The following is an 18889-nucleotide window of genomic DNA, read 5'->3' as shown; positions in this document are numbered from 1 at the left end:
ATAGAGACGAAACGTTCAACGGATAAATATTGTGTTCATCTTAATTAAACCCGTCCAAAAAAACAACTTCCCTAAGAGTAAACTTAGTAATAATATTAATAAATTTTGGATAAGAAAAAAATCTTGATGATATCGATTATGTTTATGCAAGTTCTTATCCGACAAAAAAAGAAAAGAAAAGAAATAAAATACGTATATCTTGAAATTAATGATTAAATGTAAATAAAAAAGTAAAAAAGAGTGAAGTAAAATAAAATAGAATTAAGTAATGTAATGTCGAGTATGAATTACTACTATCTGATAATCGCGAATACATATTGTATAAGTGACTTGATAGAATGTTATGTTTTACACAATGGATCCTCGTCGCGTAAGCGCCACAACCGGTTGCATAAGCGGAAGTATTTCGCTCCTTCTTCCTTCTATTCGGCCTCCGCACGATTTATATATTCGATTCTGTGTGTTGGACGTTGATTTATAACAGCAAAGAAGTGTCATTGAAAAAATATAAAAAAAAAAAATGAAACAAAAAAAAAAAGAAGGAAAAGGAAGGAAGCAAGAAAGGGTGATGGGGTGAAGGGGATAAGGGGGAAGGGTGCGAGAAGGATGCTGAGGAAGACCTTTTTTGAATTGGTGAATAAAAAAGGGTTGGGAAGAAGGTGAGGGGGGTAAGATCTCTCGAGAAAGAGAACTTCGAGTTGACTCAATTCGAGATCGATTGATATAATTCATGACGTTGAATCGTTGATTATGTCAGAGATGCGTTTGCCCGATATTGAAATGATTGGAATTTTTTTTTATTAGGTTTTATACTTTAATCAATTTTATTACGATATAATAATATTCGTGTTATTTGAAATTATAATTAAGATCGATCGTAGGTGTATGGAAATTAAATGTTTTATTGCTAATTAATTTATGAAGATATTTTATTGGTAAAATGTGTTGTAGTAATAAATAAAAGTTTCGCGCTACTTTGTTATCTATATTTTTATATTATTCGGTATTATAATGTAAAATCAAAAATATTTCATATATTAAATTATACGTAGAAAAATAAAAGAAAAAAAATACATCATTTGGGACGGTATAATATTTTTTTTTTTTGATTTATCAAATGTTAAAATATTTATTATTAAAAGTGTATTAATAAAAATATTTGTCAACGGATATTGATAAGTTATTATAATAGATGAATATTAATTAATAAAAACAAGTATTTCTTGGATCACTGAATTATTAAAGTCTGATCAATCTCTCGATATATGATAATTACGTATAATATTTTTAAGCAAATTTTAATCAAGATATTCTAATATTCACGACACCTATCATTTACATTAATCTCGATAAGAGATCAATGATTATTTCACGTTAATTCATTCGTAGGTATCAAGTTGGCAATTATTCACATTCTCTCTCACACTTCTCTTTAAATATGCTTGTATATTTTTAGCAAACTCTACGATAAAACGTGTAAAGCCAACTGATCGTAGTATTTTTAAAATAACACACTCCGTAAGTAGTACTACAAACGTTCGATACACTTTTTTTACTCGAACCTGAACTTTTCTACGTGATTTTATTTTTGTTTAGAATCGATATGACTGACACATTTGCAAGAAATAAGGTGACAAAGGTCAAGGGTTACTTTTTAACAAAAGAGATCATTAATCGATTGATACGAGGATAGATTTATTTATTCGTTTCTTCGAAAAACAGTAGTTCAGATCGATATATGTCATATAAGAGACCGGACTGACCGGTCGATAAAAATTAATCTAATGATGAAGCTCATAGAAAGAAAAATAAAATATGATTTCTATAAAACGTATTTAACAACTTCGGAAACTCGATGAAAGTGTTTAACTAAACATTTCCTTATTAGTTTTCATCGATTTTATATGTAGATTATAATAATTAATTATTTATTTGATTAATATTTTTATAATAATTTGTATAAATTAAATTTAAATTTAATTAAATTTTTTAATATTTATACGATCATAATAATAATTTAAAATAAATTGTCATTGTGAGATCAATTATTTTTCATTCATAATAACATTATTTTCTGATGCCCTATAATTACACACATATTATTAATACTTAAACATTTTTTAATAAATATTTGCAAAATATTTGATCGAATAAATTTTTGTCAGTAGGACATTATTAATTAATTGAAAAATTTTACAACGTACTTTCGATAAGTTCTCACGAATCCTTACGATAAACCTATGTAAGACCATACATTGCTAAGAAAGATAGAATCCCTTTGAATCCAATACTATTGGTTGATATTACATTAGTATTGGTAACTTTATACACGAACGTATACATATATTCCCTTTTCTCTTGGACTTAACTTAAACTCAATCGACCAGTTTGTCGAGTTTCGTATATGGCGAAAGGAGCAAAACTCTCGTTTGAAAGTCGAGACTGCGGAATAGAAAAGAGGAAAGAAAAGATACATGATGTCGTTTGAGTTAGATCGATGCACCGATCATACATAAACAGAACCATTGACCTTTGCGATGGGAATTCGTTGAATGTTTCATCGAACTTTGTTAATAAGAGATGAGAAGATGAGTATTGTATGTATAGTTGAATGTGAAAATTTAATCAAAATCATACTAACAGTTTTATTCATTTCTATTGAGTTTCATTAAAGTCTTAGACTTTAATGAAACTCAATGACCTTCTCAACATCTTTAAACATACACATGTGTATTACAATCCTCCGAGTTTTCAATGCTAATTCAAGCGAAATGGTTCAAAGATCGTTATTTTCTTTTTTATTAGGCCAATATTTCTTCAGCAAGTAATTTTTACGAAGTATTTTTTTATAACCAATGACACACACATACACGAGGAACATTGGATTGATAATACATTTCTTTCTTTCTAAATCCAATATCAGGTGGTACCCCAATAAATCGATACGATTTTTTGCGCGTATATTAATTTATAGAAAAATAAATAAGACTATATATTCTCGAAAAACTGATTTAACCAATTTGAAATCATATTATTCGCATATATCTAAAAAAAAAAAACAATTGTAATCCAAATAAAAGTAAATAATCATCGGAAACGTTTCTAGATTAATCTCAATGTCAACACCTCATCATATATTATTTTGTTGTCCTTTCTTTTATATCGATTTTATCTCTTATTCGCTTTTCACTGAACCAACAACTCAGAAGCAAAACTCGACAGACCGGTCAATTAATGTGGTCCATGGTCGAGCAAGAGCACGTTACAGTGCATCGATCGCAGTGTCAAGGAACCAACTATTACTATTACTACTACTACTACTAACACTCTTTGCTGCTTATCTAAACCAGTCACGACTCGGCTACTTCATTGAAGATTCACGGAAATCCACGACACAACAGAACATCTCTCTGCCATCTCGGCTGATTTACCGAAGATGCTTTTAAACTAACTGGGTCAACCACGACTAACCTTATACTTATTGTATATTCCAACATTTATCTCTTCGCAGCATCTCTTATATTTTATATATGTATACGTGGTGTGTCTTGTGAAAACCCCATAAATTTATCTTATTAAAACCGATGATGTATAATAATCCATTAAAGTGGATTTTCAAAATTATAATTGAGATGTTAGCAATGAATTGTTTGAACACCGGTTTGGATAATTTAAAATTTACTTTTTTTTTATTTTTATTTATTCTATTTTTGTTTGTTTATTTAATATACTAACATCAGTCTTCCCACGATACGTACTAGGACGGTGATCATTGCCGGAAGTACGAAGAAGAGAACGACATGAACTCGCGAACCGTCGGTTGTCCCGTTAATTGTCATGGTAATGCTGCCTGCGTCGTAATTAAGGATAGCCAAGTCGAAGAACTAGAATGACATCATTGAATACCGTGCACGTGGCACGTGCTAAATGAGAATGAAAAGAAAAAAAAAAATAATAAGAGATAGATGTCTTTAAAAGTACAACTAGTACAAATAAGTACACCAACTAGACTGTCGTCTTAACACGAAACCTACAGACTGTTTATGTATATCTATTTATACCGCAACCGGTCTGGTGACCGGTCTGAAAAAAAAAAAACTTTGACTTTTTATCATCGAAAGAAAGTATTATAGTTAATTTAGGGTACTGGGTTAAATAATTAATCAAATTATTCTTAATTAATATTAAAATTGTTAAGTAAAGTTACATGTATGTTTCGTACGCGCAGAATATTTAATGCAAGGATTTTGAAATCATAAATATTAATTTTTAATAAATAACAATAATTATTTTTATCCAATTATTATATATATATATATTATTTATTATTATTAATTAAAAATTTCTCGTATAATTTTTTGTATAAACGATAAATAATAAAAACAAATTATTAAAAATATCCATAAACGCGTTTACGGATAAAATATTCGTATAAATAATCGGATAAATAATGAATCGTAGCGTGAGAAGATAGATTATACCTAAATATAGAACGTAAATTGTGAGAGACATCTCTGAAAAGCTTTTTCCTCCTACGTTATAATGAAGATAATAATGGTAGAATGATTCGTATAGGTTTATGGGTGTTACAACGTTGTCACATTCCTCTCTCTAGAATTTTATAGACCATTTCGTATCACGCAAAGGGTGGGTGTTGTCGGATAATCGATCAATAGTATATATTATATTGTTCGACTTTTCGATATTCACGATGACTGTCAACCATTTGCCTTTTTTTCTATTCACAATGACAATTAACTACGAACCATATGGTACGTGGATTTTATTCGGAATTTAAAAAAGAAAAAGATATAAAATTGTAAACATACGTAACATATTAATCCGCGTGATTTGAAATCTTGACGATCTTTCGAAATAATTAAGTAGACCAACGCAAGATAAAGAAAAGAAATTTGTCTTCTTCTGTAAGACAGCTGTTACTCCCGATTCGCAGAAAAATCGATTCCAAACAAGGGAAAGTATTAAATCCTGTTTTACGATACGTGGGTAGAGTTAAACGTTTACGTGACGAGCATTTAAAGTTACTTTCTTTGTTTCGGGTTCATTGTTCTTCCCAAAGTTACGAAGTTTTTTGTTTGGAATTTGCGAAAATCTTTTAACCATGCCCGCATTTTCCGCTTTTAAAAATGCCTTAAGCACGAAATCAATATGAAAAACGAGTCTAATTAAATTCCTCTTTTTATTTATGGTTTATTTACAATCAACATTTACGATGGAAAATCCTGTTTGGGTATGAATTTACAAAATTTTTATTTAAGTAAAGAAATAAAATACGTACTGTGATAAATCGCGACTTAAAATTCAATATCTCGTAAAGAGAAACAAATAATTATTATATTGTAACTAATTATTTATATTTTGAATATATAAATAATAAATTTAATCATTAATTAATATATTTTATTGTGGAATATTATTAATATAAATTTTTGCATATATACATATAACACAACGAATTTTACATTAATTGTTTGAAATATTGTTTTAGTAATAAAATTAAAAAAAATAAATATATATATATATATATATATATATATATATATATAAATATCCAAGTATAATTTAACGATAAACGCATTCCTGCCGTTAACATTTCTGAGATGTTCGGAGGATGTAGTTGATCATTAATTATACAATTTATCTAAAGACCTTGGTAATACGCGTTTATGTTAATTTAAAATGAAATCGAGGTTCCTCGGCCTCTTTGAATACTTTCACTCTTTTTACCCTTGAACACAGAAGAATAGTTCGTATATATGTTCTCGTCATCTTTTATACGAAGTAAGATAAATTGTTGACATTCGCCTACTCTTGTAAGATGAGTACTATGCAACCAAACGGATAATTACCACATCCTGATTACGCTAGCACGAAAAAGAAGGATAAGGTGTAAGTGTTCTGTGGATGAATCTTGGCTAACTCAAAGATTACTAAATCAAATGTTTCGTTTTCTTAACTCACGTTCTAAAAACAGAATACGTGTCATTTCTTCTTTGTTTTTTTTTTTCCCCTTTTTTATTTAATATATTTCTTATTTATATGCATTTTATTATTTTAACTTACCATGAGTTTACCAAATATGAACACGAGAAGCATAAACGTTTCAGGTATAGTGACATCATTCTGACTCACGTTATGTGATATATTCATGTATATATATTCATGCATATGTTTACATTTGCACCTTTTAAATATATACTTCTTTTCGTATACTGATTAAATAACAAAAATATTAGAATATTCGATAAATAAAATATATAAAATATATAATATTGTTATCATTGTTTATAAGCCATTCTTGATGAAAAGATTTTTAAGAATGAATATAAAAAAATTACCAACCAAAATTAGGTGTATCTCGTGCTTGTAAAGAAAAAAAATCATTACTATGGATTCTTTATAAAAATGATTTTCTTATAAACCTAAATAAATAATTTCTTAACAAATTTTTCAGATAAATATATATATATATATATAAAATAAATCGTTGAGGGGAAAAATCATGTTCGATCAAAGTTACGATCGAAGATATAATATATAAATCGAAAAATATTATTTATGTTTGAAAATATAATTTAGTTTGATCTCGATAGGAGTGTTTTGGTGATGGCGTCGGTGTCTAAATCAGGCACCCCTGAAGTTAATAAAAATCCAGCACGTAGTACGCGAGACCCTCGAAAGGAACCCTGGGCCAACGGAGGTTCTTACACCCAAAGGAAAGCATCAGCAGCAAAGGCATCTGTGCTCCTACGTTATCTTCCCGTTTGGCTTCTAGCCAGTTTCAGTGTCGTATCCCTTTTGCTATTTCTCTTTCTCTCTTTCACACTTTCATACTTTCTCTTCTATCTTTCTCTTTCCTTCAACGTTATATCCCTCGCAGACTGCTCGAGAGCAAGGTTATTTTCGAGTTAGCGAACTGTTCGCAATAACGGATTTGAATCGTTCATCCACGTCTGCTAGAATACCAGCTAAACTAGAGAAGAGTAGTCCTCAGGGTTGCGCAATAGAACTTTCCCAAGTATGTATGGATGTAAATGAGTGAGTGAGTGAGTGAGTGAGTGTGTCTCTATGCGTGTTTGTGTTTGAGTTTCTGTTAGTATGTAGATATATATTTGTTTTATTTTTATTAGTGATGAAAACCAACTGAGAGATTGAACGTAGATCTTGGAAGATAGGTTGAGAAAATCATGGAATACTGAGGACGATGGTTTCCGGTTTTAGAATGAAATTGTTCACTTTGGTATGTTATTGCGTATGCACGTATGCCATTCTAGTGACTCATTTTTAATTAACAGAACTGGCATCCTATTTTTATCTTATATGTCAACTCGGTTGGGGGGAAGGGGGTTAAAGAGAACATTTTTATACAGTATTATATGGTTTTATTTTTAATTCATTTTTTAGATTTCATTCTAATAAGAGACCTACCGACTTTTTCTTGTCTTATCAAACTGACAACATTTCAAAGTAATAAATAAACTATATTGGGTTAGCATTTAAAATGTGAATCATAATTATATAATAATCAAGTGTCGTTATATATAATAAAATAAGCTATTATTATTAAACTGACACACAACAACAACTCTGACATAAATCCTGACGCAACTTAAATGAAGTAACGAAATACGATTGTCGTGTACACTGACGATAAATTATTCATGCTACAGTAAATATTGACAAGTATCTATATACATGATCAAGAATGTAAGAAAGATATTGGGTCTCCAAATAAAAGAAATTAATTTCAATAATCATAATGATGATAATAATTAAGAAAGAAGAGTGAAAGGAAGATTGAAGCGGCTTAAAAAGTAAAAAGAAAAAAACGCACACGAAGAACCTAAGAGACAAAAAAAAAGTCGAATGAATCCGTCATTCAGATGATTTCTTCCCTTCCTCTTCCTCTCCCCGACCGACCCCCTTTCTCACTCTCTCTCTCTCTCACTCTCTCTTGATTTTTCTTTCTCTCTAGTTGGACGTATCAAAGGATGGTACGAGCTGCTTAAATATCCTCTTTGTATTAGGCATCGGTCTCTTCTGCGATTCAGACCGCGCACTCCGAAGAAACGTGGAGGTGGTGAAGGAGGAGGAAGAGGAGGAAGAGTTGGTAAAGGGGTTGGGAGAGAAAGAGGAGATGATGGAGGAAGAAATGGAAGAGAGCGGTGGTAGGGAAAGAGGATGAGATGGTAGAGGGGGTGGTGGTGGAAAAAAAAGGAGGAAGAAAGGCGTAAAGCTATGCTTTTTAGGCCTTACACGTGCACTCTCGTCCATACATGAGATACACACACGCACACATATACATTACTATGTAACGTAAAACACCGTTCAATTCGGGCAATGGCACTCCCTCGTTTTATTATTGGTGTTCCGATATTCACGATTGGTTCCTTACGTTGCACATTCCATTCCTGCGGATTATGTATGATATTTTATATTCATATTTGAATATATATTATATATTGTATATTTTTCTTTTTTGTTTTTGACAATTATATTTTTAATCTGTACATTTTCATAATAAATATTGCGTTGAAATTATTGCTTTTAAATTATTGTTAAAATGTATTTGTAACGTGCGTCAGGTATGTAAGTATTTTGTTTAACATTTTGTATTTGAGTTTAGAATCGATATTATATTCTAACAAATTTCGTAATTTGGATTTTTTTATAAATGGAAAATTATTCTTAAATAATATGTAAATGGGATTACATAAGCGTATGGTTGAATTATCAAACATAATTAGAAATATCATTGCAATTTCTTTTCAACATAAATAAAAAGAAAAAAAAAAGGTAACATTTAAAAAGATATAAAAAAAAAATTACACGTTTACATTAGATTTGAAAGAAATTATTCGAATGATTAGAAATGTCTTAATCGCGATGAATAATAACAAGAGAAAATATTCAATTATCATTAAAGGAAGTATACGTATATACATGCGCGTGTGTATAGATACGCATGCATATACTGACACACGTGTATTTTATTTATGATTACACACTCGAACCTAAGAAGAAAAGGCGGAGGAGGTTGAGAAGGTGGAGGAGGAGGGAGGCGGAGGAGGAAAATAAGAGTGCGTACCTTCTGGCAATAATAACCATTAAAGCGTGAGAGAATGCAATGGCTGACGTCACTCATTCAGCATTCCCGATCCATCGGAGAAGGCTGACAACAGGCTCAGCCTTTCGAAGGCTTCTTATTCTCAAACCCTTTTGAATCGAAATATTATGCGTGGGTTTTAACTTCGTGAAATTTTTCATAAACGATATTCAAAACTAAACAAAATGAAACAAAGATTCCTATAGTTCGATTTGAAAAATTCCTAAGTATTAACAAAAAATAAATTGTGAACTAATAAATTAATCGTTATATTATATAGCGTAAACAAATTTCTATGCTTGTAAAATGTTTGATGTAATAACGAATGAATTAATTTTACAAATTATCTCGATATTTGTAATGCGCCCTATGTTAAATATTATAATTATTGAAATTGAAAAAAAAAAGAAACACGAATTTTTTTTATTCAACTTTTTAATTGCCAACTTTATTGCAGATTTTATCAGTTCGATTAGACTAATTTTTGTTTTAAACGATATTTTTAAACTTTTAGTATTACAGTTTGAAAAATAAATGACCCTTAAACGTTTGGGTAGAGATTACATTGAATTACGTTGGAAACGCGAAAGTTTTTGATTACATTTTGTAGGCTAACTTTCTTTTTTTTTTTTATATGTATATATATATATTGTCACAAGTTTAATCAGATTGATTTATTTGTTGTAGTTTTACGATTTGAAAAGAAAATAATCTAAAGGAAAAAAGAATAAAGAAAAGGATGCGTCGATTCTAAACATTATTCAGAAACTTATGGTTTACCTTGGAGGATTAAATATAATCTAAAGTTAAAAGTACGAAAAGTTTTGAAAGATTATTATTCATGTAGAAACAAAAAGACGCGAAGTAGTTAATATCCTCGCGAGAGGAGGGCAAACTTTAAAAGAAATAAAAAATAACCGTGGAATTTGACGATTATTTGTTGAGGACTTTTCCCACGTAGGGGGAGGAGGGGTTATACAATAAAAAGAAGACAAGTTTTCCGGAACAAACAAAGACGAGAAAGTTTATGACAGGAAAGAAGGGGTGAATGGGTTTTAAGGATACGCGATCGATAAGAAAATATTCTCTGAAGTTTTTCCGTTCACATTGATATCCATCCTGAAGTATAACATTTTTTTTTTATTTTTAATATAAAAATAAATATATGAAAATGTAGAACAAACAAATTACAATATAAGAAACGAAAATTGGTTCGACTGTCGAGTCTCTGAGATCTACGAAAGAGACTACGTACACATATAACCCTTTCGTTTGATCAAACGAAATGCTCTCTTGGGAAAAGGAATGCTAAATTTAGATCAAAACGAAGAAGATCGTCTTCCACACAAATTCTTTCTCTTTCTCTATCTTTCTTGATCGAAGATTCAAGTTCTTTAAAATAAATACAGGCTTACCGATAAATACGCTGAATAAAATGCATCATTAATATAAAATCGTTTAACTTACATAGATTCATCCATTGAAATAACATTTTGTTTTATTCCAAATTTAACTAGAACTTCTTAAGCTCTAGTTTAATCATTAAAAATGACATAATTTTAAATCTAATCAATTTGATACTATGAAAATCATACAGATAACATATTGCAAATTATTTCCGAATAATACAAAATTTATATGACCTTTTTTAATAAACAAATAATCATTGATAAGGACATAATTTTGTTCTATTTGCAATCTTGAAAAAAAAGAGTAAAGTATAAGAGTAAGAAAAAGACTATAATCTTATTTAAATAAAAACCTTGACGATCATCGAAAATAAATAATACTTCTTCGAAGACCAGATATATTTGATCATAACGAGAAACACATCTATGACTAAAGTTTAAATAGAAGTCGTCGTTTTATTGGCATTGCGGTTTGAAAAAATACGCAAATATCTTAACCGCAAATGTAATTTTCTATCTCCATCTCCCTTTCTCTCTATCTCGATCTTTGCTAACAAGATTTTTCGTTATTATTGGTTACACTCGGGACACGCATAACGCTTACATGTAAATCAAATAAATATAGATGTGTGTGTGTGTGGTTATATGTCTCACGGTTCATGACGAATCATTTAAAAATAAATTGGAGCGTATATTTGAGTACTTTGACTGATGATAAAGCGTTCTAGTTAACTAATATACTCTCTAATACTATTGTGTCATTTCTATTATAAAATTATTGGCTTAGTTCTAACCACCAGAGGAACCAAGAAAGCAAGCATAAAACCAACCAAGCAAATAAGTAAACGTATGAAAGAGAGAAAGAGAGAGAGAACGTCTACGTTTAAAATTACCAATGTATATATTTCTGGTTTGCAAGAGAGAAAGAGAAACTTAAGAGAAAAGTCACAGTTGTCTCTGCACTCTGACATTTCCAAGTTATATCTATACACACGCGAAACATATACAACGGGGTTTGAATTTACGATTCGTCTTGTGATTTATGTGATATAAAGGATGACCATTTGTACCACACCGGATATATTATATACTAAAAATATGTATTATTCGTATATCTTGAATCTTATTAGTGAAATAATGTTGCATGATGTATATATCTAGGACCAGTCAAAATTTCTGGTTTTTTTCTTTTTTGGAATATTATAATTTCATTTAAATGACTTTCTTTTTTAAATAATTATATTGACTTATATTATAATATATACGCTATTTGGTGTTATTCACGAATTAATGATTTTTCCTATGTTACTAATATTTATATTTTTTCATATAATTTCTTTTTAATAATAATCCCCGGACTTATAATATTTTTGTAGATTAAAACAATTGTGAACTATTATTTTCAATTCAGATAATTCAGTCATTTTTCCTATATCAATATATATATATATATTATTCTTCTGAATTTTAATTAGAGAACATTTAATTTTCTAAATATAATCGTCTAATTCTAAACTAGGTTATCAATAAAATCCGTATATTTTTATTACTGCATAACATTGATCATATTTGAATGGAAATCGTAGTAAATGTGTGTCTGGTATCTAGTATTTTGATTTATGCACTTTCCTATCTCATAGAAACTGTAGACTGATGAAAGAAAGAATGCTGTCTAGTCTTATCCGCGTTACTGTTGTTTACTTACAATGCTTACGTAGTACGCGAATCATGCGATAGAATAAGCATGTTTCACTCTCTCACTTTCTGTGGGAAAGGATGACGTGTCTGAAGGATAGCCGAGCTGTAGAGTAGCAATACTTGTTAATTCTTTATTTTGTTTCTTTTTTTTTTTTTTTCGTTCTTTAGTCTGCATCATTTGTATTGCAATGTGTGACATCATCATCATCATCATCATCGGTATCGACCTAACGTCGTGTGCCTAATGCAAAATAAAGTTTGCGGTTTTTGATCACGTCCGTTATATCTCTTTCGCACGTTTGTCACGCGTTAGTTTGTCTCTTTCTTTCTTTCTTTCTTTCTTTGTGATCAAAAGGAAAACGAATAAAAAAAAAAAAGAAAAAAAAAATTAACTAACGATGAGACAACTTGTCTCGTTGTTATTCGTTTTTTTTCCCGATTGTTTTACGGTTTTATATTAAATGCTGATAAGAAAAGAAAAATGATGATTTAAAATGTTTAATAAATACTGATACGATAAATTTAATAAATACGAAAACACGAAACAAAAATTATCGTCACGAATTCATCTAATTCTTATGTACTATCGAACAAATTGGTAGCACAACCACACCTTTATGTATATTCAATTCGTTTGGTTCCGTACAAAAAATGAGGTCATCTTGACCACCATTAAATAAATTCTCCAAAGTCCTTTCATTTGGTCATTTGATACAACAAAGAAGGTTTATTAAATTTTGAGAAGAATGTCGAAACTTTTTGATAATACTTTGGATAAGATTAATGGATAAGATGAAAGACGTTTTATGGTCGCAGAAAACGTTTGTTTCATTAGCTTTTTTCTACTTTACTTTTTTTTTTCTTTCTTTTGTTGAGAAAAGTAATCAATAATTAATCATGTATAATACACGTGTACACGTAAAGGGGAGAAAACAAAAAATAAAGGATAGAGAAAGAAAAATGTTGGCTTTTTCGGCAGATAGGAGAACATGTATCTTGAGTGAAATAATATATAGATGTTTAGGGGTGGAACTGAATTAAAGCTATGGGACACCATGACGCCTTCCATGCGGATAGATGGTAGTACGTTGCTAAGAGACTTGGGGTTGCTAACTAATTGAAAGCTGGCTTGCGTTATAGTAGAGTGCACACTGACCAAACCATTAGCCCAGATTCCATAGGCTTCTGTATATTATTTCATCAAATATTGCATACATCTATATGGTTATATGTTAATGTGTATGTGTGTGTATGTGTAGAAACGATATTTGAGATGATGTAAATAAAGTGGATATAAATGATTGCTTTTATACTTTAACGAATAGGTGTAATAATAATTTATTAAATAATAAATTGATCAATGTCCTTGTGATATACTTTTTAGAAATAAAGAAAAATATATCTGTTGGTTAATAATTTTAGAATTTTTAAAATTATTGAAATTAATTATTACCTTTATTCGCGGATATAAAATACTACCAAAGTTATTCCAATAAATCGAATATTCCACAGTAGTGTTTATTTCAAAAAGAAATATCAGTTTTATTTATTTCAAAATAGATTAATAAAAATTCCAACACTCTTGCTTGGATATTGACCAACCCAATGTACATATTCTTATAAGTATATAACTTAGAATTTAAATAATATTAGAGAGGTTTAACATTTTTCATTTATTATTATAGGTCATGCGAAACTGGCAAGAGAGTAGGTATGCATATGTAGTTAACTATGAATATTGGTATGCCTTAGCGATAAGAGGTTCGAAGTAATAGCGTTAACGTGTGGAGACTTAATGTCGTGGAATGACAAGTATATACATATATATATATAAATATGTAAATATATACATATATTACATATAAATACATATACATACGTGTATTATGTAAAACAAAAAGAAATAGTGGTAAAAGAGAAGAGAAAATCCAAATGGGGGTTAGGCCAGTAGTGCAAGCCATTTTCTTTTTTCTTTCATTTTCGAGGGTGTGGTTTAAGCCCGTGTATCAGAAAAGTCGAACAATCTACGGAGTAGCTAACTTTAGCAAAGAACCTAGTTAGAAACGGCGAACCTTAAAAAATGAGGTTATACCGAGCACAGACACGAACCTGTTGGGCGTGGAAGCTCTTATTTCATATCTTTGCTTGGTCATCTTTAAAAAGTCTTTCCTTTTTCATTTTCTTCCTTCTTTTTTATTTAGCTAATCACCTGGTAACATGTAGAACAATGGCGTCAAACTCATGCATATTAACGGGGGTCAACAGATCTAACGCTAAATAAAATATCAAGTAAAATGTTTTGACATTATTTCATTCGAGCTTAAAATCATTTCAATAATAATTCAATGGATTTCTGTTAGAAAAACGTATTATGTTACGCCAGCTGTGTATCTTCAGTTCCTTGCTGCAGCTTGCACTGATGTGAATTATTTTAATATATCATATTTATTTTCCTCAAAAAGTTTGATTAAATGTTAATAACATACGTCCCTTCTTCTATAAATTTAATTATTATTTCATTTATTATTAAAAAAAAAAAAAAAACCACTATCTCAAATTAGTATATATAAACCTTGTATTTAAGTTTACCGTCAAAACTTTCCGATCCATGGATAATAAATGATCTAAAAAAATGTTAACAGTCAAAAAAAGGAACGTAAAAGAACGTCACATCTAACACGAATGCTTGAAGTTTTTGGGTTGTGGATTGCAAGCTGTATGCTAGACACCGCTGAAATTAGATGGAAAACGTTGATGATGGATGGAAGAAGTAGGCAGCGCCATTGTTGAGGTGCAAGGGTTGCCTATGGTGCTCTTTTCTCTCTCTTTCTCTCTCTATCTATCTTTCTTTCTAGTCATCGTGTATTATTAGAATCTCTGATGTGCCTTTATATATATATACATACATACACACACACACACCCACACACAAATGCATATTTAAACGTAGATGCTGTCCTGAAAATCAGGCTACCGTTCGTGGACTAGAAATCTAATTTCAACTATAGTTCGTGTGCAGCCGGTTCCGGTGCGCGCTATTTGGTAAACGATCGTTCTTTCGTGCTTTCTGTATAATCAAATGTCTTCTAGTGTCGAGTTTGAAAACGGGTTAACGATATTATCGTTCACACTACTGAGAAACTCTTTGAATACTTTGAATTTTCTATTGTAACATTTTCATCTTCTGGTTCTGTTATTTCTTTTTTAATATTCTTGTATTACATCTGTTTCTATTATTATTATTATACTTATACTTATTATTCTTATTATTTTTATTTTAGGCTGGTGCAAACCGCCCAATGACGTCGACAATTTTGAGGATTACAACGACGACGCTCAAGCTGAAGAGAATGAAGATTATTCTCAAACTGATGACGAGGATGAGAGTCCGGACACTATCGAGGAACCACCGCAAATTATATCACAACCAATAAGCAAACATGTTAAAGTTGGTACCACCGTTACTCTACCATGTCTGACGGAAAATGCAGGTTTGTAAGAATAAAAAAAAAAAAGAAAAAATTGAAGAAAATGAAAATAAATCGATAAATGAATTATCATTCATATTTGTTCAGATTCTTTTGCGATTATTTGGAAAAAGGACGACCAATTTCTTTACTACGGATCTAATCCTATGACAAATGAACCTAAAAGAATAGAAAGAACAGCGAATAACAGTTTGGTGATACATAACGCTACGATAAACGACTCATCTAATAATTATATCTGCAGTATTACCAGCCGTATACCTATTACGATCACGCACAGATTAATCGTTGAACCTGCTAACGATAGATCACCATCTATGATGATGACAACAATAACGACGACATCAGTAACGACAACTACTCCACAAATGGTTCCTACGTCACCTTCAATACCATTTATACAAGTTGTACCTTCCAACAAAGTTGACGTTAAACAGGGTAACAATGTCAAATTTGCTTGTAACCCATTCCCCAGGGAACAATTTTCTCAAACGAAAATGAAATGGTATCTCAAGGTAATGTCATTTAATTAATTTTTATATTGTTTTTAAATATTAAATTTATTCAGAAGAATTGCATTGAATTTAAATTGTTAATTAAGGATGTTTGAAAGTAATCAGAAAAGTATTAATTACAAAATACATTCGTGTTTTCGGTTACTGAAAACTAAATACTCGTTTCGTTTATGACTCATACATATTCAAAAGTTGTGCGAATACGTCGGTGAATTATTTTTGAATGAATAGTACCGTTTATGGTACGTTAGATCTTAATGAATTAAAGATATAATAAGTTATACTTTTATTTATTTATGGATGTTATAATTAATTAATATTTATTAATAATTAAACTATTACAAGTCTATAGGGATATATTTTCACAAAGGTTTATTATATATTATCATACTTTTTTTCTGTTTCAGAATGTAAAATTACATAACGACAGTCATACGCTGATGCATGGAAATGAAATTACCATATTTAAAGCTGGAAGACACGATGCCGGAATGTATCAATGTTTGGCTGATAATGGAATGGAAAATCCACCTATTGCTGCCATTCATCTTATCGTTCATTGTTAGCGCAAAAATTTATAATTAAAAAATATATATATTTTTTTACAATTGGAATAAATTAATAAAATAAAACTTTTGTTTTTAAATGTAGACGCTCCGGAGATTGAAACGGAACATGATATTGTACACACGGGAGACGGCGTTGAGTCAGAAATCACGTGTATCGTTCACGCGCACCCACACGCGAACGTGACTTGGTATAAAAATCAGAAAGAATTACCAAAGAAAGGGAGGATCTCGCAAAAGGAAAATAAATCAAGATACACTCTTAGGATTATGCGTACGACTGAACAGGATTTCGGTGACTACACCTGCCAAGCTAAGAACAAGTTGGGCCAAGCAAGCAAGACAATTACTCTTACCGGTAATTTTCTGTTTAATTTTTTGAGGAAGAAAATTGTATCATCAATTTTGAATTACATCAATCATGCGAAGAATATCACGCATACAAAGATATTTAAGAATTAATTTGAAATTCTTCTTTTTCTTTTTATAGGAGCTCCATCCCAAGCAATCATTTTCGGAGCATCGTTAATGACGAATGACAACAATGATTTTGTTTTAAAATGGCGTCTCGAAAGCTACTCTCCTATTGCCCAATACAAAGTATGTTAAAAAAAAACAAAATAAACAGTATATATTTCTACGAAAAATATGTAAAATTTTGTAGTAATTGTTTCAAATTGACATTCTTTCATTTTCACCACTTTTTAAGTAACTTCAATGCGCGCATATTGTAATTTATATGATTCTTTGCTTATAAATAATATTGAGAAAGATATGCGTTTATGATAATTGTATTTGTATCATGTTTATAGCTGAAATATCGTCGCAAAGGGGACGAACAATGGCAAGAAATGGAACCTCGTGTCAAAGATGGCGACGGAAATCAATATATAGTAGAACATGTTATTGTTGGCCTTGATGCTGGAAATTATGAAGCGGTCCTCGAAGCAAGAAATTCATTTGGTTGGTCACTTCCATCTAAGCCTGTTACTTTCAAGAAAGGTTTGTACATTGATAGAAAATAATAAACGATTGTTGTATAATTAAACAAGAAAAAAGAACAGGAAGTAAAGTAAAATATTTTTTTTTTTTTATAGAAAACGTTGAGAAAATAGAAGCAGCAAGTGGTAAGTACAAATATTATTAATGTTATCTACAAATTTGGCAAATCAAATTCACTATTTTACAAATCAAGTTAATCTAAAAAGCTTCCGCGTTTAAATTGATTTTAAAATGTACTCGCAATTAAAATGTCTAATTAATCAAAATTATAATCTTCAAACTAAATGGTTGAGCAAATTCAAAATTTACACGAGTATACATCTACTTCATTCCAATTTAAAATGAAACATTTTATTTATTATATATATCTTTTATTTTTTTATTATTTATTAATTTAAGATATGTTCATTTATTATTTATTATTATTTGATTTTGTAAATTTCTTTTATAGTCGGTGGATCGGCAGTTTCGATCCGACCATTTTGGGCTATCCAAGTGTCACTCCTAGTCGTTTGTGCCTTCAGAAAACTGTAATTAACGAAACTGTTTTAACTACGTAGGTAAGTAAGAACAAATAAATTCAAATCTAATTATCTTATTTAAAATACAAAAACATCGTATAATTTGATCGATTTCATTAAAAAAAAAAAAAAAGAAAGAAAGGAAAACATAATTTTTAAATAATTAAATCATTTAAATTGCATAGGTAATTTACTGCAGCCAAAGCTACACCAGAAAACGTCGTGGTGCGATTAATAATGTAAGGGATGCCTTGGGAGAAGCTTCATTATTCAAATACGCTTCCTGAAACATCCGTTGTCTTCGTCGAACACTCTACGTAGAAAAAAAAGAAAACAAAAACAAAACAAGCCAGTATTTGCATTGATTTAAAATGAATGAGAAATATCATCGGAATGAACAATTTCTTACCAGCGATTTTTCGAGTGTTGTATAAATTATTTTAACATTAAAATAAAAACAAAAATGTAAAAAGCAAAATGGCAACGGAAGAAACATAACAATTCTCCCAGGCACAAATCGTTAATTTGTTTTAACGATGGAAAAGCATTTTTATTTTACTCCG

At 30.1% G+C, this 18889-nt stretch overlaps 1 protein-coding gene across 2 annotated transcripts in view; it reads left to right on the top strand.

The window, feature by feature from the left end:
* The window catches only part of LOC106785918 (protein amalgam-like), a 72993-nt gene extending 54347 nt beyond the window's left edge, over nt 1–18646 (top strand). For both annotated transcript variants that reach the window (XM_014746751.1, XM_014746749.1), the window contains 9 exons: nt 15516–15725; nt 15810–16237; nt 16645–16798; nt 16889–17161; nt 17294–17403; nt 17616–17805; nt 17901–17930; nt 18257–18365; nt 18512–18646. In XM_014746751.1, coding sequence (XP_014602237.1) covers nt 15516–15725; nt 15810–16237; nt 16645–16798; nt 16889–17161; nt 17294–17403; nt 17616–17805; nt 17901–17930; nt 18257–18339 — 1478 coding nt within the window. In that variant the 3' untranslated portion in view covers nt 18340–18365; nt 18512–18646. The remainder of the gene's footprint in view (nt 1–15515; nt 15726–15809; nt 16238–16644; nt 16799–16888; nt 17162–17293; nt 17404–17615; nt 17806–17900; nt 17931–18256; nt 18366–18511) is intronic.
* Nucleotides 18647–18889: the final 243 nt, after the last annotated feature.

This window comes from Polistes canadensis, unplaced genomic scaffold (assembly GCF_001313835.1).
Source record: "Polistes canadensis isolate GaletaPanama2010 unplaced genomic scaffold, ASM131383v1 scaffold_59, whole genome shotgun sequence".
Taxonomy (NCBI): Eukaryota; Metazoa; Arthropoda; class Insecta; order Hymenoptera; family Vespidae; genus Polistes; species Polistes canadensis.
The sequence above is the reverse complement of the archived record's forward strand: the minus strand, read 5'-3'. Positions and strand labels throughout refer to the sequence as shown.